Genomic DNA, 24,201 nt, shown 5'->3' with positions numbered 1-24,201 from the left:
GATTTGTGCGGTTCTTTTAAGGTAAAGTCTCATGGTGGTGCACTTTACTTTGTGACTTTTATTGATGATCATTCTTACAAGCTCTAGGTATTCTCTTTGAACTCCAAGCATCAGGTACTTGATGTGTTCAAGAGTTTTCAGGCCTTGGTTGAGAGGCAAACAATGAAGAAATTGAAATGCATCTTTTCTTATAATGATGGTGAGTATATTGGTCCTTTTGATAGATATTGGAGAGAGCAAGGTATTCGACATCAGAAAACTCCTCCAAAGACTCCTCAACTAAATGATTTAGCAGAGAGGATGAACAAAACCCTTCTTGAAAGGGTTAGATGTATGCTTTCAAATTCTAAGTTGTTAGATTCCTTTTGGGCAAAAGAACTTAATACTATTACCTATATTATCAATTTATCTCCTACTGTTGCTTTGAATGGTGGTGTTCCTGACAGGGTTTGGTCTGGTAAGAATGTTTCTTATGATCATCTTAAATTTTTTGGGTGTAAAGCCTTTGTGCATGTTCCTAAGGATGAGAGGTTAAAGTTGGATGTTAAAACTAGGCTATGTATTTTTATTTTTTTTGTTATGGTCAAGATGAATTTGGCTATCATTTCTTTGATCCAGTTGAGAAGAAAGTTGTTAGAAGCCATGATGTTGTGTTTTTTGTAGACCAAACAATTGAAGATCTTGACAAAGCTGAGAAAGTTGATTCTCATATCAGTGAGAGCCTAGTTGATGTTGATCCAGTTCCTTTGACTACTGCACCTGATGAAATTCTTCAAAATGATGAAAATCAAGTTTATATTGAAGATGGTGATCATATTCATAATGACCAGTATGTTGTTGATGCTCCAGTGCAAGATGATGTGGTTGGTCAGCAACCAACTATTATTGATGTTCCAGAGAGTTCTCTTAGAAGATCTACTAGAGAGAAAATACCTTCATCTCGTTATTCTCCCAATGAGTATGTACTCATCACTGATGGGGGAGAACCCGAGAGTATTGATGAGGCCATGGAAAGTGAAGAAAAATAAAGGTAGTTTGATGTTATGGAAGATGAAATGAAATCTCTACATGATAATCATACCTTTGATTTGGTTATGTTACCTAAAGATTAAAAACCTTTGAAGAATAAGTGGGTTTTCTGGGTGAAACATGAAGATGGTAAACCAGTTCCATGGTACAAGGCTAGATTAGTTGTGAATGGTTTGAACCAGAAAAAGGGAATTGATTTTGATGAGATATTCTCTCCAGATGTGAAGATGTCATCAATTCGTGTGGTTCTAGGCTTGGCTGAAAGTCTACATTTAGAGGTTGAGCAAATGGATGTTAAAATTGATTTTTCTCCATGGCGACTTAGATGAAGAAATTTATATGGAGCAATCGAAAGGTTTTGAAGTCAAGGGAAAAGAGAATTATGTTTGGAAGTTGAAGAAGAGCATCTTCTAGGCAATGGTACATGAAGTTTGGTTCTTTTATTAGTCAGCAAGGCATTAGAAAGACTTCTTCAGACCATTGTATTTTTGTGTAAAAATTCTCTGATAGTGACTTTATTATTGTTTTGCTTTATGTCGATGACATGCTTGTTGTAGGTCATAATACTTGCAGGTTTAAAAAGTTGAAGCAAGAGTTGAATAAGTCTTTTGCTATGAAAGACTTGGGACCAGCAAGGAATATTTTTGGCATGCAGATTGTCCGTGATAGAGATGCCAAGAAGTTGTGATTGTCACAATAGATGTAAGTTCAGAAAGCACTTCATAGATTCAACATGGACAAAGCTAAGATCGTTAGTACACCTTTAGTTATGCACTTCAAATTGAGTACTAAGCATTGCCCTTCCAGTGATGGTGAGAAGGAAGATGTCAAGAAAGTTCCTTATGCTTAAGTTGTTGGTAGTTTTATGTATGCAATGGTGTGTACAAGGCCAAATATTGCTCATGTTGTTGGTATTATTAGCCTTTTTCTTTCTAATCCGGGAAGAGAGCATCAGAATGTTGTAAAGTGGATTATGAGATATCTTTGTGACACTTCTAGTTTGTGTTTTGGTACAGGGAAGCCTATTCTTTGTGGTTACACTGATTCAGACATGGCTGGTGATGTTGATACTCGTAAGTCTACTTCAGGCTACTTGATTATTTTGTAGGGGGAATTGTTCTTGGCAATCTAGGTTGTAAAAATGTGTTGTTTTATCTACTACAGAGGTTGAGCTTATTGTTGCTATTGAAGTTTGCAAAGATTTGATCAGGATGAAGAGATTTCTGGGGGAACTTAGTTGTGCTCAAGAGAGGTATGTACTTTATTGTGACCAAACCTAATTACTTTGATTTGGTAAATGGTGTTCACTTTTCTAATCGAAATCGAAGTTTGATAAAATTGAACCGAAGAACCGAACGTCCACCCCTAGTTGAATCTCTCGGTGAAAATTTTGTATCCACCATTGAATGTATTCCTTTAATCTTGAACGTATCAAAATTGTTTGATACAATTCTATTAATGTCATCATGTTATACAATTTCAAAATCATTTCAAATTTCAGATTTACTAGAAACAAATAAATTTTAAGGTGATAAGTTTTTCCTTCAAACTAATTGTTTGGTTCATTGCATTAATATTTTCACTACAACTTTTATATCATCTTAGATCAAACAAATATATATATATATATATATATATATATATATATATATATATATATATATATATATATATATTGTACAAGGGGTATTTGAAAATGTAGGAATACATTTTATAATTAATAATTGTCATAAATAAATTATATCCATTAAAGCCACCAACCATCCAATCCAAATAAGAAGAACCAACACCTTCACAGATTATATTGATACGTCATGTGGAAATCCAAACGTGGAAGCCTCTATTCCCTACAATGGGAAATGAATGATCGTTATTATCCAATTTCAAAAAGTAGGTTTGGACGGAGTGCCTATCCATTTTTCAATTTTGAACCCCCAATTAAAGAAAATTAAAAAGGATAATTGTCCAAAATTACAATCCACAACACAAAATTGCATTATTACCCCTATTTAGAAGTCCCACTTTTAAAGGAAAAACAAGGGTAAATAGGTAATTTTAATATTAATTTTAGGGTAAAATAGTCAAGTTTTTAAGTTTGCGATCGCATAACCCATCATTTTCTTATAACATGCCCTCCTTAAATTTCATAATCTATATATATATATATATATATATATATATATATATATATATAAAGAGAACCCTAGGTCCGCCTACGTGACACCATCACAAATCATGATTCTCTTTTAATTTATTTATTTCCAAAACTAGCCTTTCATGAAGAGTCGCGACTTTTATGAAGAGTTGTGACTTTTATTAAAAGTTGTGATTTTTATGAAAGGTTGTGACCTTTCCAAAGGGTTGTAACTTTTCCAAAGAATTGTGACGTTTCCCATAAGGCACAATAAGCATTTGTTCACACTACCCTTTGTTGTCTATGAATAGAGGATTTCCTCTCATTTTAAAATAACGAAAATTGTGAACTTCTTCTTCTGCACAATTAAATATTCGCGTTTGCTCTTGTTGGGTGGCTCACTGGCACCATTGTTTTTGTATCAATACATTGGTGACCAGAATCGTTCCATCCTTGGAGGATCTATTACTTTAAACATCGGGTACTAGAAGGGAATAATTTTCTTAATTAAGGGGACAATATGCATTCAGTGGGCTTGATTTTTTCCTTTATGTTTCATTCTATTATTACAAATCCTGGTATGTTTTTTTACAGTCAGTAATTTATGCTTATGATATTAATTGTTGTTTTTTAGTACACGTTTTAAACTTTGTTGTTTATGTTTCTGCAAAGTTATTGTTATAAGTATTTGTTACTATAGATTAAATAACACACGTTAATTGAGTATTCACGCAAGTTTTCTCTACTGAAATTGTTGAAGATACAATAAAAAAATTCCTTAAAGATCTATACTACCATCTCTTGAAGACAAAATACAAATTTTGTATGCTATTGTAAGGGCATAAAGACCTTAAAAACTTTATCGCACCTTGATGTGCGAGTTGAACCAGGAAAAGAAGACAAAAATTAATAAACTTTTGACATGGGTTCAAGGATGTGACAGATGAGCTATTAGAGGAATATGACTTGACTGGAGCCTCTTTTAATCCCAAAAACATAGATAGCTACACAATATATTAATTGATCATATTCAATATGAAGTATGACCAGATTCTCAAGTTTACTACAAGTTGTAAATACTTTTCTTGAAGTAATAAATGTATTTCTCGACATTGCAATTGAAATAAAAGTGCAATTTCAAATTGAACTCCATCACTCTGGTATGCTGATTTTAAAAAAACACCCAAACAAACTGAATAATTTGTGTAATTTTTTTCCTTTTCAAGTATGTATAATAAGTTGAATTGTTGTCCAATATGATACATTCTCCCTTTAATTTTCCATTTTAATAATTTCTTATGATATATTTAAATGTGGAACTTTAAAATGATATATGTAAAGTAAAAGGTTGGGTTGAACTTTCTACAAGTTAAAATTAGAATATTTGTTCACTTTTTCCAGACTTTGAAACTTTATTTATCCCTTCACCAATGATTATTTATTTATTAAAAAATTTAATATCTCAGGCTGATGTTCATTTGATTCCCCAAAAATATTAAATAGTATTACTTTCTGAAAGCAAAATGATAAATTATAAAATCAAATTAAAGATGATTTATTGAAGGATAAGTGATAAGATGTCTAATAAATAAATAATCTATGGTAACAAATACTTGTAACAATAACTTTCCAGAAACATAAACAACAAAGTTTAAAACATGTACTTAAAAATAACAATTAATATCATAAGTATAAATTAATGACCGTAAAAAACATATCAGGATTTGTAACAATAGAATAAAACATAAAGGAAAAAGCGAGCCCACTGAATGCACATTGTCATCTTAAGAAAATTATTCCCTTATAGTACTCGAGGTTTAAAGGAATAGATGCTCTCAAGATGGAACAATTCTGGGCACCCGTGTATTGATAAAAAACAATGGTGTCAGTGAGCTACTCACAAAAGCAAAGTACACAAATATTTAATTATGCAGAAGAAGAAAAAATAGTTCAAAATTTTCGTTATTTTAAAATGAGAGGAATGAATAACTAAGTATTTAAACCAAGTATAATAAAAAGTTTATTTGAAGAATGAATAACTAAAGTTATCAAAGCCACAAGTCACCTACCGTCACGCAGTCCCTTGTCTGTCTATATGCATATGCTAGCCTGTTGTGACTGATTGACCATCATCATTTATACCTTCTCCAACTTTCCTTCTCTTCTTAATATTCCTTCTCTTCTTAATATTCTTCTGCAAATTTGATATTCCAACATGAGCTGGTGGTGGGCTGGAGCTATTGGTGCTGCTAAGGTAATTAATTCCTCTCTCTTCTCCTTTCAATGGAAATGAATACTGAATTGATTGTTCAGGTTTGTAGTTTAAATCTAATCTAATTCAACAGAAAAAATTCGAAGAAGATGAAGCACCACCAAAGTATGAAAGTGTTGCTCTAATTATCGGAGTCACCGGCATCGTTGGTAATAGCCTCGCTGAGATCCTTCCTCTCGCTGACACTCCCGGTGGTCCATGGAAGGTCTACGGCGTCGCACGACGGGCTAGACCGTCGTGGAACGCCGATCATCCAATTGAGTATGTCCAATGTGATATATCAAATCCGGAGGATACCCAATCTAAACTATCTGTTCTCACTGATGTAACCCATGTTTTCTATGTCACTTGGGCTAATAGATCCAAAGAGGTTGAAAATTGTGAAATCAATGGGAAAATGTTTAGGAATGTTCTTAATGTTATTATCCCTAATTGTCCTAACTTGCGTCATATCTGTTTGCAAACGGGTCGAAAACATTATTTGGGTCCGTTTGAATTGTATGGAAAAGTAAGCCATGATTCTCCATTTCATGAGGATTTACCCAGATTAGATGCGCCCAATTTCTATTATGTTCTTGAGGATATTTTGTTTAAGGAGGTGGAGAAGAAGGAAGGATTGACATGGTCAGTTCATCGGCCGGGGACGATATTTGGGTTTTCTCCTTACAGTTTGATGAATATTGTTGGAACGCTTTGTGTTTATGCAGCTATATGTAAACATGAAGGGTTGCCATTGAAGTTTCCTGGTGTTAAAGGAGCGTGGGATGGATACTCGGATTGCTCTGATGCGGATTTGATTGCTGAGCATCAGATATGGGCTGCAGTGGATCCATATGCCAAGAATGAGGCGTTTAATGTGAGCAATGGGGATGTTTTCAAGTGGAAGCATTTCTGGAAGGTTTTGGCTGAGCAATTTGGAGTGGAAGCTGCGGAGTTTGATGAAGGGAAGAGATGCACATTGGTAGAGATGATGAAAGACAAAGGCGCAGTTTGGGATGAGATTGTGAAGGAGAATGGATTGGTGCCTACTAAATTGGAGGAGGTTGGAGTTTGGTGGTTTGCTGATCTTGTGCTTTCTGGAGATTGCCCTTTGGATACTATGAACAAGAGCAAGGAGCACGGTTTCTTGGGATTCCGGAACTCACAAAAAGCCTTCATTTCCTGGATTGATAAGGTGAAAGCTTACAAAGTTGTTCCTTAGTTTTGATATCCGTTTTTATTTTTACTGTGTGATAAAATGTTTGCATTTGTTTCCTATCGATCTATCTATCTATCGATTATGTTGTTTAATAAGAAGTAATAATAGCAAAATGAAGCTATTTCTAGCTTGAAACGATGTACACTTTTGGCTTCTTTGTTGTTCTGCTGTAATTATCCATTTGTTATTGGTACCACTATAAATTTCTTGTTTCATCTTTCTGTATATGTTGCTTGCCTTGATGACTGGAAAGTGCTCACGATTTTGATGAGATCTGCTTAGTATTTTTTTTTTGATAAAGAAGTGAAACTGTGTGTTGTACCACCAATTTTACTTAGTTGTCACAAGAGAGGAATGTGCTACTTTTTTTTATATGTCTATCCTTCATTGAAGATAGAAAATTAGCTAATATCTAACAAGAATGCAAGGGAAAGTAGGGTTACCTCTCTTGTGTGATTTGCGAGCTATTGGACATGAGCGGGGGAGTGGCTGCATGTTTCCCTTGTCATAAAAAAATACATGTTGATACATTTCCTATGAAAGTCAGAATACTAGGTTGAATGACTATTCATTTTTAAAGTTCTCTGATACAGTGACATTTCAGAAGTTTGTTACTTGTACATCCTAAGGAGAATAGGTAGTCAATCACATCGCCAATTAGACCATAGCAAAGCAAGTATAAATAGGATCTGATTTGGTAAATTATAGTTGCAAATTCAAGAAGAGTGTAAGGAAAATGACTTCAACCGTACCAAACAGATAGATTCTGGATTCTGGACACCTATAAAAAGGAACTGGTAGGTATTTCGAACATCATATGCATTATTATTATTATTATTATTTTCATTTTTGACAGGTTAACTAGTTAGTTGTTCTTGATTCACCAAGATATATTCTATACCATACTATTCAATTTCTGGCGTTTATGATAGAATTTCGTGACCCATTTTCTTCACAATGCTTCTGGGAGGCATCAGATTTTGATCCATCCTATGTCAACTCGGTTTGTAGTTCATTGCTTTCCCTGTATATCTTGAATATTGATCTTAAACTTTGTAGCAAGAACAATCCAAGGAATAGAGCTCAAAGTGATTGCCTCAACTTCCTGTCCTCCAGTATAAAATGAGGTTATTGCTTTTCTCACAAATTAGTGTTAGATAAGGTCCTTGAGATTATCTGATTATGTCATTTTGAGGAGCAAATCAACACTTTCATGCCCATTCAATAAGTAGTAGTTGGGGAAATTTCTTACATAAACAAAAATAGGATCATATTTATCTATAGTAGCGGTGTTGTGTACTCCGACTTTATTCCTACCTTGTGAAAATAGAGAGGTGGTTTCTGATAGACTCTTAGTTCAATTAAATTGTTTTAAAGAAGGTATGAAAAAGGAATACAGTAGGAAGAGAAGTACGTTAGCCATCCGTGTTTTAAAAAGGCGCGCAAGCAAGGGGATGCGAGGCGTAAACCCCTTAATTTTTAATATTTTATAAATTAATTTAATAAAAATATTTAAAAAGAAAGAAAAAATCACATAAAACAATATTAAAAATAAAATATAAATAAAGTGAATGTATATAGAACTACTTCATCTTAAAATGTTAATCAAAAGTAGTAATTGACTAAAGAGATAATGCTCATCTAAAAAAAACTAGTCAAGCTTTATTAAATATTGAGTAGAAATTTAATAATTAACTTGAAAAATAAAAGACAAGTGAAGAACGAACTTACAATCAGAAACATCAAACTATAGCAAATAATAAAGAACAATGCATTTTTGCTTTAGATTGCATAAGGACCATTTGCCCTTTCTATCCTATGAAAGATGAAGAGAGAATAAAAATCAGGGCTAAGAACAAAAAAAATATTTGGACTTTTAAATTTTTTAATTTCTTAAAATTTAATAACAAGTTGAATTTTGTATATATCAAATCATTCATGGATTTTACAACAAAACTTACTTTAGCGCTTTAACTACATAAACATTTAGATACCCTTCTTAACAACTGTCAAGTGAATTGAATTCCACCCTAACACTACAATACATGTCTCACACTAGGAATTGCATTACACATACGCCTCTTCAGCACCACATCAGTGTCACATCAATGCCACATAAAATATTATATTTAATTTTTTTTTTTGTTTATTATTGAAAGACATAATTTTGCACCACAAGTATAAAACATCAAATAACGAATCACTCAAAATTCAAGAAATTTGTATTAAAATATTTTTTACTTTTACTGTAGGCACAAACCTTGTTGATGTAATGTGTGGAGCTTGAGGATATAACTGAAGATGCCGTTATTAAAAGAAATTACTTTCAATTTTTGATTGTCATGCATTGTTGAAAAATATTAGCTTTGATTTTAATATTTACTGCCATTGCTGAAGGAAATTAACTTCAATTTGAGGACAATAATGATAAAATTCAATAATTTCGATGTATTTTCAGTTTTTATATATAAAAATTAAAGAAAAAAAGAGATGAAGATGATGGTGCTGAAAAGGGGGTAGGAGAGGTGGTAGGAGAAAGAGAAAATATCGGTTTATTCATCTGCATCGGAAAAAAAGCTAAGCCCGGAAGTCACAGAGCTCTCTTCTCTTTCAATGCATCAGCTGTGGTGGGGACTTTGGAGAAGGAGAAAAAGTGTGTGGGCGTGTTGGGGAGGTCGAAGATGGAGAAATTGGGTGGGTGGGTTATTTTGAAGAAGGAAAAAAGTGGTGAAGGCTCGATGTTTCCTATTTGAACCCCCCCCCCCCCCCCCCCGCAACCACTTTTTTCCTTCTTCAAATTATCTCTTTCTTCATCCGGCCCTCCCCCAATACACTCAGACACTTTTTCTTCTTCTTCAAAACCCCCAACCCAACATCGTTTTTCCTTCTCCTACCACCCCTTCTCCCATCTTTGTCTGCACCTTCATCCTCATTTTTTTTTCTTTTAATTTTTCATTTTTCTTATGTATACTAACAATACATAAAAATCATTAAATTTATTGTTATTGTCCCTTAATTGAAGCTAATTTTCTTCAACAATGCCAGTTAAAATTAAAAATGAAGCTATTTTTTTAACAATGAAATAAAAAATTGAAGCTTATTCCTTTTAATAATAACATCTTCAGTTATACCTTCAAGTTCCACACCTTTCATCAATTAGGTTTATGCTTACACTAGAACTAAAAAATTGATGAAACTTTTTTTGAATTTTGGGTGATTCATTGTTTGATATTTTATAATTTTGTGATGTAAAAAGATGTCTTTCAATAATAACAAAAGGAAAATTAAAAAATAAATTCAAATATATTTTTTATGTAGCTCTAATGTGGCATTGATGAAGCACGTATGTAATGCACTTTTCATCGTGAGACTGATATTATAGTGTTAGGGTGAGACTAAATTCACTTGGAAGTTATGGGGTATTAAAATATGTGTAGTTAAAGTAAATTTTGATGTCAAGTTTAAAGGTGATTTGATGCATTTTCTCTTAATTTAAGGACTTGTTTATCTATCTTAATTTTCATTAAGAAAGATTTTTCGAGCTTATGCCTCAAATAGAAGATCACACAATGCCTAAGTGTATGTCCAAACTGATGGGATTTGCGTCTCGCAATTCTTTTACCCCACATATTACCTAGTGCATTTTTTACTATTTTCACGCTCCGAGACTTGCCCTAAAATACTTTTTAAAATACTGATTGCAACAACAAATTAGATGATAAATGATGCAAGAAAAACTGCATGTAATAATAAAAATTGAAGAATAAGAAAATAGAAAAGTAATGATAATAATTATCCATTTGTTATTATACCACTATAAATTTTTTTGTTTCATCTTTCTGTATACGTTGCTTGCCTTGATGATTGGAAAGTGCTTATGATTTTGATGAGATCTGCTTAGTATCTTTCTGATAAAGGAAGTAAAACTACGTGTTGTGCCACCACTTTTACATAGTTGTGATAAGTGAGAAATGTGCTAACTTTTTTTTTATGTCTATCCTTCATTGGAAATAGAAAATTAGCTAATATCTAACAAGAATGCAAGTGAAAGTAGGGTTACCTCTCCTGTTTGATTTGCGAGCTATTGCACAGGAGTGGGGTGTGACTGCCGGTTTTGTTTGTCATAAAAAAAAAATGCAAGGAAAAGTAGAAGATAATGAAAATTAGCAATATGTGAATCCATGATCATGAAGTGCCTTGTTTGCTTTGGACAGTTCCACCTTTGAATGCGAATTGCTAAATCTAGAAGACCTTATAGATGTTGATACATTTCCTATGAAAGTCAGAATACTAGGTTGAATGACTATTCATTTTTAAAGTTCTTTGATATAATGACATTTGAGAAGTTTGTTACTTGTACATCTTAAGGAGATTAAATAGTCAATCACATCGCCAATTAGACCATAGCAATGCAGCGCAAATAGGATTGATTTGGTAAATTATAGTTGCAAATTCAGGACGAGTGTGAGGAAAATGACTTCAACCGTACCAAACAGATAGACTATGGATTCTAGACACAAGTAAAAAGGATTTGGTAGGTATGTTCAACATCATATACATTATCATTATCATTTTTGACAGGTTAACTAGTTAGTCAAAGTAAGATTCACCAAGATTTATTCAGTACCATACTATTCAATTTCTGGTGTTTATGATAGATTTTCGTGACCCGTTTTCTTCACAAATGCTTCTGGGAGGCATCAGATTTTGATTCATCCTATGTCAACTCTGTTTGTAGTTCATTGCTTTCCCTGTATATCTTGAATATTGATGTTAAAATTTGAAGCAAGAACAATCCAAGGAATAGAGCTCAAAGTGATTGCCTCAACTTCCTGTCCTTGAGTATAAAATGAGGTTATTGCTTTCCCACAAATTAGTGTTAGATAAGGTCCTTTCAGAGTTATCTGATTATGTAATTCTGAGGAGCAAATCAACACTTTCAAGCCCATTTAATAAGTAGTAGTTGGGGAAATTTCTTACATAAACAAAAATAGGATCATATTTATCTATAGTAGTGGTGTTGTGTACTCCGACTTTATTCCTACCTTGTGAAAATAGAGAGGTGTATGAAAAAGGAATACAGTAGGAAGAAAAGAACGTTAGCCATCAGTTTTTAAAAAAGGCACGGAAGCAAGGCGATGCGAGGTGTAAACTCCTTAATTTTTAATATTTTACAAATTAATTTAATAAAAAAATTTAAAAAGAGAGATAAAATCACATAAAACAATATTAAAAAGAAAATATAAATAAAGTGAAAATGTATTTAGAACTACTTCATTTTAATATGTTAATCAAAAGCAGTAAGAGATAATCAGAATGCTCATCTAAAAAAACTAATCAAGCTTTATTAAAAATTGAGTAAAAATTTAATAATTAACTTGAAAAATAAAAGACAAGTGAAGAACGAACTTACAATCAGAAACATCAAGCTATAGCAAATGATAAAGAACAATGCATTTTTGCTTTAGATTGCATAAGGACCAGTTTCCCTTTTTATCCGATGAAGAGAGAATAAAAATCAGGGCTAAGAACAAATATTACTTTTAAATTTTTTAATTTCTTAAAATTTAATAACAAGTTGAATTTTGTATACATCAAATCATTCATGGATTTTACAACAAAACTTACTTTAGCACTTTAACTACATAGACATTTAGATACCACTCTTAACAACTTTCAAGTGAATTTAATTTCACCCTAACACTACAATACCTGTCTCACACTAGGAGGTGCATTACACACGCCTCTTCAGCGCCACATCAGTGTCACATCAATGCCACATAAATATTATATTTGTTATAAAATAAAATACTAAGTACTAAAATTAAACTAATGACAACCAAGAAGAGAAGAATGTAGTAGAGAGATAAAATAGGAAACTTTTAGCTACCTAATTTTTGTGTGTTTTTCCATACAAGTTACAATGCCTTTTATAGGCATAAAAAGGGTATAATGGACATTCATTAATTCATTTACAACACTCCCCCTGGATGTCCATGTAAAATAAAATTCTTAGTAAAGTAACAAATATAAATAGTTGTTACTAATACGCATTACTTGCTGCCTCATTAAAAACCTTATCAGGAAAACCCAGTGGGATAAAACCTTGATTAAGGAAAAAAGAGTACAACGCGTATTTTACTCCCCCTGATGAAAGCTAGGATTCAGTTGTCCAAGTTTTCTCATTCCAATCATGTATATCATCTTCTCGAAAGTTGTGGTTGGCAAAGACTTGGTGAATAAATCAGCCACATTATCACTTGAACGAATCTGATGTACGTTGATATCACCATTATTTTGGAGCTCATGTGTGTAGAAAAATGTCGGTGAAATGTGTTTTGTTCTATCTCCTTTTATGAATCCTCCCCTGAGTTGTGTTATGCATGTTGCATTATCCTCATATAAAATTGTGGGTACTTTGTTGCATTTCAAACCACATTTTTCTCCAATAAGGTGTATTATGGACCTTAACCACACACATTCTCGGCTCGCTTCATGAATAGCTATTATCTCTGTAGCGACCCTTCCGAAATAATAGAAGCCAATAACTCACGAGATTTTTATGCATATATTGTCCTCACACTAGTAAAAATGACATAAAAAAAATATTACCAACTTTCGGGTACCCAAACTAAGTCGTTCATGCTTCACACAATCATTCAAAATTAGTGGTAAATTTAATATATTACAAGACTTGGGCTTACACACCCAAAAAGAACAGAACATATAGCCATACTTATATTACAGCCCACGGTGACATGACCAAATTAGTCCTCAAAATTTCATGTAAATATACCACACATAGATCATGTACAAGTCCCAAGGTTTATACAAAATATAGATGCCTATATGAAAATGTGATCTTCCTTAAAGCTCTCAAAATCTCCATCTCCAATGGACGCTTCACGCCTCCTCTCGATCTTTCCTTACGATAGAAACAACTATCGCTAAGCATATAGCTTAGTGGTGCAAAACTATAGGTTCGGAGCCATCAAATTCACCAAACTACCTTTCTCAATTCATGGGGCAGCATAATCGAACATAATAAATAAATCAAGTAAACAATATATCAAGAGTATCAAGTTCGATATTTAGAGGTCCAAATGTCAAGAACGCTCATAACAACATTTTCCAAAAGATTCAATAACAACGCTCGCCGAATATGGACATCATGTCTTCACACCAAGCACAAACAAGTATCAAGAAGGGTTGACGCTCTGTATCAAGAAGGGTCAAAGCCCAATAATCAAGAGAACCAAGAACCATATTAAAAATGGCTTCCTAGTTCGTACTTAAAATGGACAACTTCCATTCTTAAGACAGACTAAAAATCCAGAGTCAAGATGACAAATGATCCGAGTCAAGAGGCATGCCAATAGTGACAAAGTCATAGCCACAAGAAGGACAAGGTCCCGACAAGAGTGCCAAGTAATCAAAAAATCTGTACAAGTGGGCGAGTTACACAAGTGTCTTTAACGTCTTAAAGAATACCAACACGGCAATGCAAAGTGACAAGAGGTAACCAAGGTACCAAGATCAACTTTCAGATATACCAGCAGTTAAAAGAGTGAAAGTACAAGTTTATACACAAACCTCAGTGCTTTAGCAAAGAAACAGTCCAACACAACTTCGCGAGTTCAGACCGTAGACCAACCAACGTTTCAAGGTCCTTAACTTGTTCACGAGTATATACAACTTTAAAAATATAATTATATAACTTCTTTAATTCCTAGCAGCTCAATAATGTTGATGTAAAACAGAATTATCATTACAAGTAAGCTTAGCCTATACAAATACGACTATGCTCCCAAAACAGTGATTCTGGCCAGCCTAGTACCTCATGTCGCAACTTAGATTTAAAAGGAAAACGACAAAACTAGACTTTATAACCTTCATGAAAAATGTAGATACATATCTTAGGGTTGCAAACAAACAAGAATCACCGCAAAATATATTTTGTACAACAAGATATATTCAAACCATTAACAGTTGTTCATACAGGATTTGTAATTTCAAAATTTGGACAAAACTTGTCCTATGTTATGTCCCATATTTCGAATCCATAACAACTAAATAAGAGTTTTACATGAACATAAGAGTTGTAGGTCTACAAATTAGCTTTCCAAATCATATTTATTCACTGTAAACTAAGTTCTAGAGCAAGACGCATAAAATACCAAACACTACCCATCTCAGAAACATATTTTGTCACTTACCAAAAAGAAGTGTGTGTCTCAAATTCCAGCCAAAAGGGCCAAGTTTTTCTCTTGTGATTTTGAAGAACAATCTGTTTAGATATGTTTCTAAGGTTCTAAGACTTGAGGAAAACAAATTTCCTAAAGGAGGTGTGAAAATATATAGTCAAACAAGTGATGCTTATCACTTGGGCAGCTGTCCTTCAAAGGTGCTGCCCAAAAAGCATACATATACAGCTATATATATATATATATATATATATCCTTCACCTCCTTTTAAAGTTATACATAATTCTAATTAGAATAGTATGAAAATACCCCAATACAATACCTTAAATTACGACCACAATTTATGTTAAGCAAATTAGCAATTATCACAACATATCAAGTTCCCAAAATGAGAGTAAAACATATTGTATTAATTAATCAATGGTAAATCGACATGCGACTCTTGGTTAATATTTAGGGGTGTTACAATCTCAACATGATTTGATGAAGTGGCCACAATAGATTGTTTCGTATATCTCCAAGATATGGCAGTACCCCCATATGTGAATACGTAACCTGTTTGAGATCTAGCTTTATGTGGGTCAAATAAATATCCTGCATTAGTATAACCAACAAGGTCTAGACTGCAATTGTTAGAATAGAATAAGCCCATATCGATAGTCCCCTTTATATACCGCAATATGTGTTTGATCCCATTCCAATGTCTCCTAGTAGGAGCAGAACTATATATTGCTAACAAATTAATCGAAAAGGTTATATCAGGCCTTGTAGTGTTAGCAAGATACATTAGTGCAACAATTGCACTAAGATTTGGTACTTCAGGACCAATAATTTCCTCATTCTTTTCTTGAGGTCGAAATGGATCTCTATTCACATCATGTGATCGAACAACCATAGGAGTACTTAATGGATGTGCTTCATCCATATAAAATCTTTTCAACACCTTTTCTGTGTAGCATATTGATGAACAAAGATACCGTTTGTCAAATGCTCTATTTGCAAACCAAGACATAATTTTATCTTTCCGAGATCTTTCATCTCAAATTCGTTCTTCAAATAATCAATTGCCCTATGAAGTTCCATTGGAGTTCCAATAAGGTTTATGTCATCAACATACACAACAAGTACAACAAACTTTGACATTTTCTTCTTTAAAAACACACAGGGGCAAATCACATCATTTATATAACCTTCCTTAGATAAATACTCACTAAGATGGTTATACCACATGCGTCCAGATTGCTTCAAACTATACAATGATCTTTGCAATCTAATTGAGTACATTTCCTGAGACTTTGAACGGTATGCTTTGGGCATTTTGAATCCTTCAGGAATTTTCATGTATAGCTCATTATCGAGTGATCCATAAAGATAGGTTGTAACCACATCCATAAAATGCATTTCAAGCCTCTCATGGATCGTGAAACTAATGAGATAACGCAATGTTATTGCATCCATAACAGGTGAGTATATCTCTTCATAATTGACGCCAGTCCTTTGAGAAAATCCTTGTGCAACAAGACGTGCTTTGTACCTTTGTATTTCATTTTTCTCATTCCTTTTCCTCATAAAAACCCATTTATAGCCAACAGGTTTAACACCATTAGGTGTTTGTACTATAGGCCCAAAAACTTCGCGCTTGACAAGTGAATTCAATTCTGATTGAATTGCTTCTTGCCATTTTGGCCAATCATTTATTTGTCGACATTCTACAACATATTGAGGCTCAAGATCCGCACAATTTTACATAATTTTTTATGCAACATTGTATGCAAAAACATAATCCACCGCTATTTCTGAGCGATTTAGATTTGTTTCATCATCACTTGATTTTATGGATAGTTCATTATTTTCTTGAGTCTCAAGCTCATTGATCCCTTCAAGGATACCAAAATTACTCACATCTTGACTTTCTATATCAAGTTTTTTCATAGTGTCATTTTGACCTTTTAATTTTCTTTTTCTAGGATCTTGATCCTTTGAACCTAATGGTCTACCATGCTTCAGGCATGCTTTTGACTCATTAGCTATGACACTAATAGATGGCCCTACAGGGACATCAATTCGAATTGGGACATTCTTTGCAGGAATATGTGATTTAGTAATCCTTTTCAAATTTGTAAATGTGTCTGGCATTTGATTTGCAATTTTTTGCAAATGAATGATCTTTTGTACTTCTTGCTCACAAATGGAAGTACGAGGATCAAGATGAGACAATGATGGATTTTTCCACAAAATTTCTCCTTTTATTTCACTATTTTCTCCCCCTAATTTTTGGGAAAAGTGTCTCATCAAATGGACAATCTGCGAATCTGGCGGTGAGCATATCTCCAATTAGTGGTTCAATGTAGTGAATAATAGAGGATGATTCAAACCCAATATATATTCCTAACCTTCTTTGGGGGCCCATTTTAGTGTGATATGGTGGTGCTACCGGCACATATATAGCGCATCCAAAAATTCTTAGATGAGATATATTGGGTTGTTGACCTAAAACCAATTGCAATGGGGAAAACTTATGATAATTTGTCGGTCTGAGACGAATAAGTGTTGCAACATGCAAAATTGCATGACCCCAAACAGAAGTGGGCAACTTAGTTTTCATAAGTAATGGTCTTGCTATCAACTGCAGTCGTTTAATTAATGACTTAGCCAGACCATTTTGAGTGTGAACATGAGCTACATGATGTTCAACTCTTATCCCAATATATAGACAATAATCATTAAATGTCTGGGATGAAAACTCTGTAGCGTTATCAAAGTGAATAAACTTAATCTGATTATCAGGAAATTGTGCCCGTAATCGTATTATTTGTGCCAACAATTTTGTAAATGACAAATTGCGAGATGACAATAGGCACACATGAGACATTTAGAAGAAACATCTATCAGGACCATAAAATATCTAAATGGCTCACTTGGTGGGTGAATAGGTCCACAAATGTCCCCATGTATATGTTCCAAGAACGCAGTAGACTCAATTTTTACCTTTGTTGGTGATGGTCTCACAATTAACTTGCCTTGATAACATGCATTACAAGAAAATTTATCATTTAAAAGATTTTTCAAATTCTTTAATGGATGCCCATTTGAATTTTCTATAATTCGTCTTATCATTATAGACCCAAGATGTCCTAGACGACCATTCCAAAGTACGAAGGTATTGGAATTAGTAAACCCCCGATTTACTATATAATGTGCCTCAATTGCACTAATTTTTGTCCAATACAATCCAGAAGATAAGGCTGTGAATTTTTCTACAACATGTCTACCCGAAGACATTTTTGGTTATACCAAGATATTCAAGATTCATTTCATCAATTGTCTTGATATAATAATCATTTTCACGAATATCTTTGAAACTCAATAAGTTTCTCCGAGACTGGGGAGAAAACATGGCATTATTTATTATGAGTTTAGTTCCCTTGGGCAAAATTATAATGGCTCTTCTGGAGCCCTTGATCAAATTAGCACTACCAGATATCGTAGTAACATTCATATTGCCCATATTTAAATGAGAAAAATATTTCTCATTTTTGAATATCGTGTGTGTTGTACCAGAATCAATCAAACAAATGTCTTCATAATTTGATAATTTGCTTGGAGAATTATCCATATCTTCAAAAGTAATGAAATAAATTTATATTAAATAATTAATTATCTTTTATTAAATAATTTATAAAATATAAGAAATAATGAAGGTGTTAAAATGACATTTGAATCATTATAATGATCATGTACTAATAATGCACAAGATCTTTATCACCCAAACCTTTAACACTAAACTTTAGTTTAGTTTATTATGTCTAAAATAAGTATTAACATAATTGTATAATTTCTTGAAAGACATGACAAAAGAAAAAGTTGGTTTTTCACTTACTTTATTTAGATAGTGCTTAGCTAGTGCATTTACTTTCACTTTAAATATAACACTATATGTTTCCTTTTATAGTCACAAAATGATAAGAAGAAAATAGTATCTTAATATATTTCAATTCATCATCAAATCATTATAAAATTCCAACTCACATTTCCATAGATGTTTTAAAAGGAACTCAATTAATATACATGGATAAACATGAGTACTTTAATTATTTATTTTCCACATTATGACCAGTACAAAACAACAAATATTAATAATATTATTATTAGAAAATATCAACCATGATTATTCTTCCATATCCACAGAACCGTCACCAATCAAGTGATCTATTTTTCCTTTAGGTGTGTGAAGAAATCTGCTACATCAATGTGTGTGATGTCAACATGATCAGTGATAAAATTAGCTTCAGGATTTTTATCCTTCATTTTTAGTGATGCTTGGTAAAGCTCAATCACGTGTTTAGGAGTACAACAATCACGTGCATGATGACCTCTTCCACCACATCGAAAACTGTTTGTTTTTAACTGTTTCACGTTTCTCATCTTTTCCTTTTCCCTTTGTGATTTTTCTTTGGTGAATGATTAACACCGGAAAAAGGATTTCGCTCTTGGTCATAATTACGACCATGACCACGTCCACGTCCGCGACCTCTTCCACTCCTAACGTGGTGGGCGTACACCTCATTCACTTCAGGAAATGGTGTAGATCCGGTGGGACGATTCTCGTGATTTTTCATCAACAAATCATTATTTTGTTCAGCCACGAGAAGATGAGAAATCAGTTCAGAATACTTCTTGAAACCCTTTTCTCGATATTGTTGCTGTAAAAGCACATTCGAGGCATGAAATGTGGAGAACGTTTTTTTTCATCATATCAACATCACTAACCGTATCTCCACATAGTTTCAATTGAGTAGTAATTCTGAACATGACAGAATTGTACTCATGAACAGACTTAAAGACTTGTAGCCTTAAATGCATCCATGCATTTGGATGAATGACCATCTTCAAATTGTCATATCTTTCTTTTAGATTATTCCATAGAACAAGTGGATCATTGACTGTGAGATATTCAATTTTCAAAATTTTGTCCATATGATGACGTAAGAATATCATTGCTTTAGCACAGTCTTGTTTTGATGCTTTATTTTCAATTTTAATGGTGTCTCCAAGACCTATTGCATCCAAATGAATTTCAGCATCCAGTACCCATGAAAGGTAGTTCTTGCCCGAACTATGAAGGGCAACGAACTCAAGTTTGGTAAGATTAGCCATAATAAAAAGAAGAAAAATAATAATACCGTAGCCTTCAAATTTAGTCTCCAAACTTTGAGATGGTAGAGTCTCGTGCTGATAACGTGTTATAAAATAAAGACTAAGTACTAAAATTAAACTATTAACAACCAAGAAGAGAAGAATGTAGTAGAGAGATAAAATAGGAAACTTTTGTCTTCCTTATTTTTGTGTGTTTTTTTATATAGGTTATAATGCCTTTTATAGACATAAAAAGGGTATAATTGACATTCACTAATCCATTTACAACAATATTTAATTTTTTTGTGTATTATTGAAAGACATATTTTTGCACCACAAGTATAAAACATCAAATAACGAATCACTCAAAATTCAAGAAATTTGTATTAAAATAATTTTTTAGTTTTACTGTAGGCACAAAGCTTGTTGATGAAATGTGTGGAGCTTGAGGATATAATTGAAGATGTCGTTATTAGAAATTACTTCCAATTTTTGATTGTCATTGTTGAAAAAAATTAGCTTTGATTTTAATATTTACTGCCATTGCTGGAGGAAATAACTTCAATTTGAGGACAATAATGATAAAATTCAATAATTTCAATATATTTTCAGTTATATATAAAAAAAATTAAAGAAAAAAAAGAGATGAACATGATGGTGCAGAAAAGGAGGGGTGGTAGGAGAAAGAAAAACAACATTGCGGTGGGGACTTTGAAGAAGGAGAAAAAGTGTGTGGGTGTGTTGGGGAGGGGCTGGGAGAGGTCGAAGATGGGGAGAAATTGGGTGGGTTATTTTGAAGAAAGCAAAAAGGGGAGGGGGATCGAAGTTTCCTCTTTGAACCTCCCCCCCCCCCCCCCTTCTCCCCCACCCCCGCCACCCCTTTTTTCCTTCTTCAAAATACCCCACTCCAACTTATCTTTCCTCATCCGCCCCTCCCCCAATACACTCATACACTTTTTATTCTTCTTCAAAACCCCCAACCCAACGTCAGTTTTCCTTCTCCTACCACCCCTTCTCCCATATTTGTGTGCACCTTCATCCTCATCTCTTTTTTGTTCTTTTAATTTTTCATTTTTCTTATATAAACTAACGATACATAAAAATATTAAATTTATTGTTATTGTCCCTTAATTGAAGCTAATTTTCTTCAACAATGCCAGTTAAAATTAAAAATGAAGCTATTTATTTTTAACAATTAGAATAAAAAATTGAAGCTTATTCCTTTTAATAATAACATCTTCAGTTATACCTTCAAGTTCCACACCTTTCAACAATAAGGTTTGTGCCTACGCTAGAACTAAAAATTTGATGCAACGTTTTTTGAATTTTGGGTGATTCATTGTTTGATATTTTATAATTTTGTGGTGTGAAAAGATGTCTTTCAATTATAACAAAAGGAAAATTAAAAAATAAATTCAAATATATTTTTTATGTCGCTTTAATGTGGCATTGATGAAGCACGTATGTAATGCATTTCCCAGTGTGAGACTGATATTATAGTGTTAGGGTGAGACTAAATTCACCTGGAAGTTAACTGGGGTATTAAAATATATGTGTAGTTAAAGTAAATTTTGATGTCAAGTTTAAAGGTGATTTGATGCATTTTCTCTTAATTTAAGGACTTGTTTATCTATCTTAATTTTCATTAAGAAAGATTTTTCAAGCTTATGCCTCAAATAGAAGATCACACAATGCACCTAGAAGTTGTTAACTGGGGTATTAAAATATCTGTGTAGTTAAAGTAAATTTTGATGTCAAGTTTAAAGGTGATTTGATGTCAAGTTTATCTATCTTAATTTTCATTAAGAAAGATTTTTCGAGCTTATGCCTCAAATAGAAGATCACACAATGCCTAAGTGTATGTCCAAACTGATGGGACTTGTGTCTCGCAATTCTTTTACCCCACATATTACCCTGTGCATTTTTACTATTTTCATGCTCCGAGACTTGCGCTAAAATACTTTTTAAATTACTGATAGCAATAACAAATTATATGATAAATGATGCAAGAAAAATTGTATGTAATAATAAAAATTAAGAATAAGATAATAGAATAGTAATGATAATAATTATCCATTTGTTATTGGTACCACTATAAATTTCTTGTTTCATCTTTCTGTATGCTTGCCTTGATGACTGGAAACTGCTTATGATTTTGATGAGATCTGCTTAGTATCTTTTTGATAAAGAACTAAAACTACGTGTTGTGCCACCACTTTTACATAGTTGTCACAAGTGAGAAATGTGATAACTTTTTTTTTAAAGTCTATCCTTAATTGAAAATAGAAAATTAGCTAATACCCAACAAGAATGCAATGGAAAGTAGGGTTACCTCTCTTGTGTGATTTGCAAGCTATTGCACAGGAGTGGGGTGTGGCTGCGGATTTCCCTTGTCATAAAAAAAATGCAAGGAAAGTAGAAGATAATGAAAATTAGCAATATGTGAATCCATGATCATGAAGTGCCTTGATTGCTTTGGATAGTTCCACCTTTGAAAGCGAATTGCTAAATCTAGAAGACCTTATAGATGTTGATGCATTTCCTATGAAAGTCAGAATACTAGGTTGAATGACTATTCATTTTCAAAGTTGTCTGATATAATGACATTTGAGAAGTTTGTTACTTGCGTAAGGGTGGCAGAATGGGTAATTAATATGGGTATTCGCTCATATTTACCCATTTTAAATGGGTTGGGTATTCAACTCATTTAAAAATGGGTAAAAACGAATAATACCCATATTACTCATTTAAAAGTGGGTAGTTAAATGGATAAAATGGGTAAAAGATGTGCATTCACACAAACGAAAAAAAAAGTGATAAAGGGTGGGGTAGTAAGAAAGTCTTTTTTTTTATAAAAAAAATGAAACTTTTTTTTACATTTTGTTTGGGATAGGGGAGTGGGGGTGTGGTAGGGGATGGTCCGGTAAAATATTTAAATTTTAAAAAAATTATTGGAAAAAATTTAAAATTTTGTTAATATTTTTTGGATGGGGCGTGGAGGGAGGGGGGCTGGTAGGGGATGTGGTGGTAAATTTTTTTTTTTTTTAAATTTAAAAATTTTAATGAATTTTTTTTAAAAAAATTAATTTTTTTTGGATGGGGTGTGTGTGTGGGGGGGGGGGCGGTATGGGTGGGGTGGTAATTCTTTTTTTTGGGATAGGGGGTTGGGAGGGCTGGTAGGGGGTGGAGTGAAGTGATAAATTTTTTAATTTTTCTAATTTTTTAATATTTTAATTTTTAAAGCTTTTAACAAGATTTCTATTATAATATGGGTAAATATGGGTACCCATATTATCCATTGGGTAACTCGTTTTTACCCATTTAAAATGTGAGTCAAGTCGAGTAACTTATCCATTTTTATTTAACTCGTTTTTTGATCGACTCATATTCGACTTGACTCGCTCGTTTGTCACTCCTACTTGTACATCATAAGGAGATTAGGTAGTCAATCACATCGCCAATTAGACCATAGCAGTGCAAGCACAAATAGGATCTGATTTGGTAAATTATAGTTGCAAATTCAAGACGAGTGTGAGGAAAATGACTTCAACCGTACCAAACAAATAGATTCTGAATTCTAGACACCTGTAAAAAGGATTTGGTAGGTATGTTCAACATCATATGCATTATCATTATCATTTTTGACAGGTTAACTAGTTAGTCAAAGTAAGATTCACCAAGATTTACTCAGTTCCATACTATTCAATTTCTGGTGTTTATGATAGATTTTCTTGACCTGTTTTCTTCACAATTGTTTCTGGGAGGCACCAGACGTCGATCCATCCTATGTCAACTCTGTTTGTAGTTCATTTCTGCCCCTGTATATCTTGAATATTTGTTAGGAACCCACAACTCTCCAACAATAAATCTGTAAACTTCCAAACACTAGACAGAAGTAGGAACAATACTTCAACTAATATTTACTTCTACAAATAATTAGAATATGTTTTACAAATAATTAGTAAAGAATACTTCTAACATCCAAGGTACTTCGAGGAACCTTAACCTCCAAATCTGCCTGAGAAATCCTTACCCAAAAACTGACGGTCTTTTTCCTTTTCCCGGTACAATTTATCACCAAATAACTACTTAAACTGCTAGGTAACTACTAGAATTACATATACATAATAATTAATAAATAAAACAGCTACATTTAAGCCTTATTTTCACCCTTCTTCCTGCGGTTATAAACCTTAGTAACAACAGGTCTAACAATACCCTCCCCAAC

At 33.1% G+C, this 24,201-nt stretch overlaps 2 protein-coding genes across 2 annotated transcripts; one reads left to right on the top strand and one right to left on the bottom strand.

The window, feature by feature from the left end:
* Positions 1-5,280: 5,280 nt before the first annotated feature.
* LOC125807204 ((S)-8-oxocitronellyl enol synthase ISY1-like) lies at positions 5,281-6,873 on the top strand. The gene is made up of 3 exons (XM_049486930.1): positions 5,281-5,329; positions 5,360-5,417; positions 5,509-6,873. The coding sequence occupies exons 2-3, from the start codon at positions 5,379-5,381 to the stop codon at positions 6,634-6,636; spliced, it is 1,167 nt and encodes a 388-aa protein (XP_049342887.1). The 5' UTR covers positions 5,281-5,329; positions 5,360-5,378; the 3' UTR covers positions 6,637-6,873.
* Positions 6,874-19,258: 12,385 nt separating this feature from the next.
* LOC125807275 (uncharacterized) lies at positions 19,259-19,994 on the bottom strand. Its single transcript, XM_049486984.1, has 2 exons — positions 19,608-19,994; positions 19,259-19,540 (listed from the first exon to the last, which is right to left on the bottom strand). The coding sequence occupies exons 1-2, from the start codon at positions 19,992-19,994 to the stop codon at positions 19,259-19,261; spliced, it is 669 nt and encodes a 222-aa protein (XP_049342941.1).
* Between the last annotated feature and the right edge of the window lie 4,207 nt (positions 19,995-24,201).

Source organism: Solanum verrucosum, unplaced genomic scaffold, assembly GCF_900185275.1.
Source record: "Solanum verrucosum unplaced genomic scaffold, falcon-dt-bn FXZP01000153.1, whole genome shotgun sequence".
NCBI lineage: Eukaryota > Viridiplantae > Streptophyta > Magnoliopsida > Solanales > Solanaceae > Solanum > Solanum verrucosum.
This window is presented reverse-complemented; position numbering and strand designations above follow the sequence as displayed.

Coding starts and splice junctions, on each gene's coding strand:
- LOC125807204 (XM_049486930.1), top strand. CDS start 5,379: ATGAGCTGGTGGTGGGCTGGAGCTATTGGTGCTGCTAAG. Junction 5,418..5,508: donor GAGCTATTGGTGCTGCTAAG/GTAATTAATTCC, acceptor CTAATTCAACAG/AAAAAATTCGAAGAAGATGA.
- LOC125807275 (XM_049486984.1), bottom strand. CDS start 19,994: ATGGCTAATCTTACCAAACTTGAGTTCGTTGCCCTTCATAGTTCGGGC. Junction 19,541..19,607: donor TGAAACTATGTGGAGATACG/GTTAGTGATGTT, acceptor GTGCTTTTACAG/CAACAATATCGAGAAAAGGG.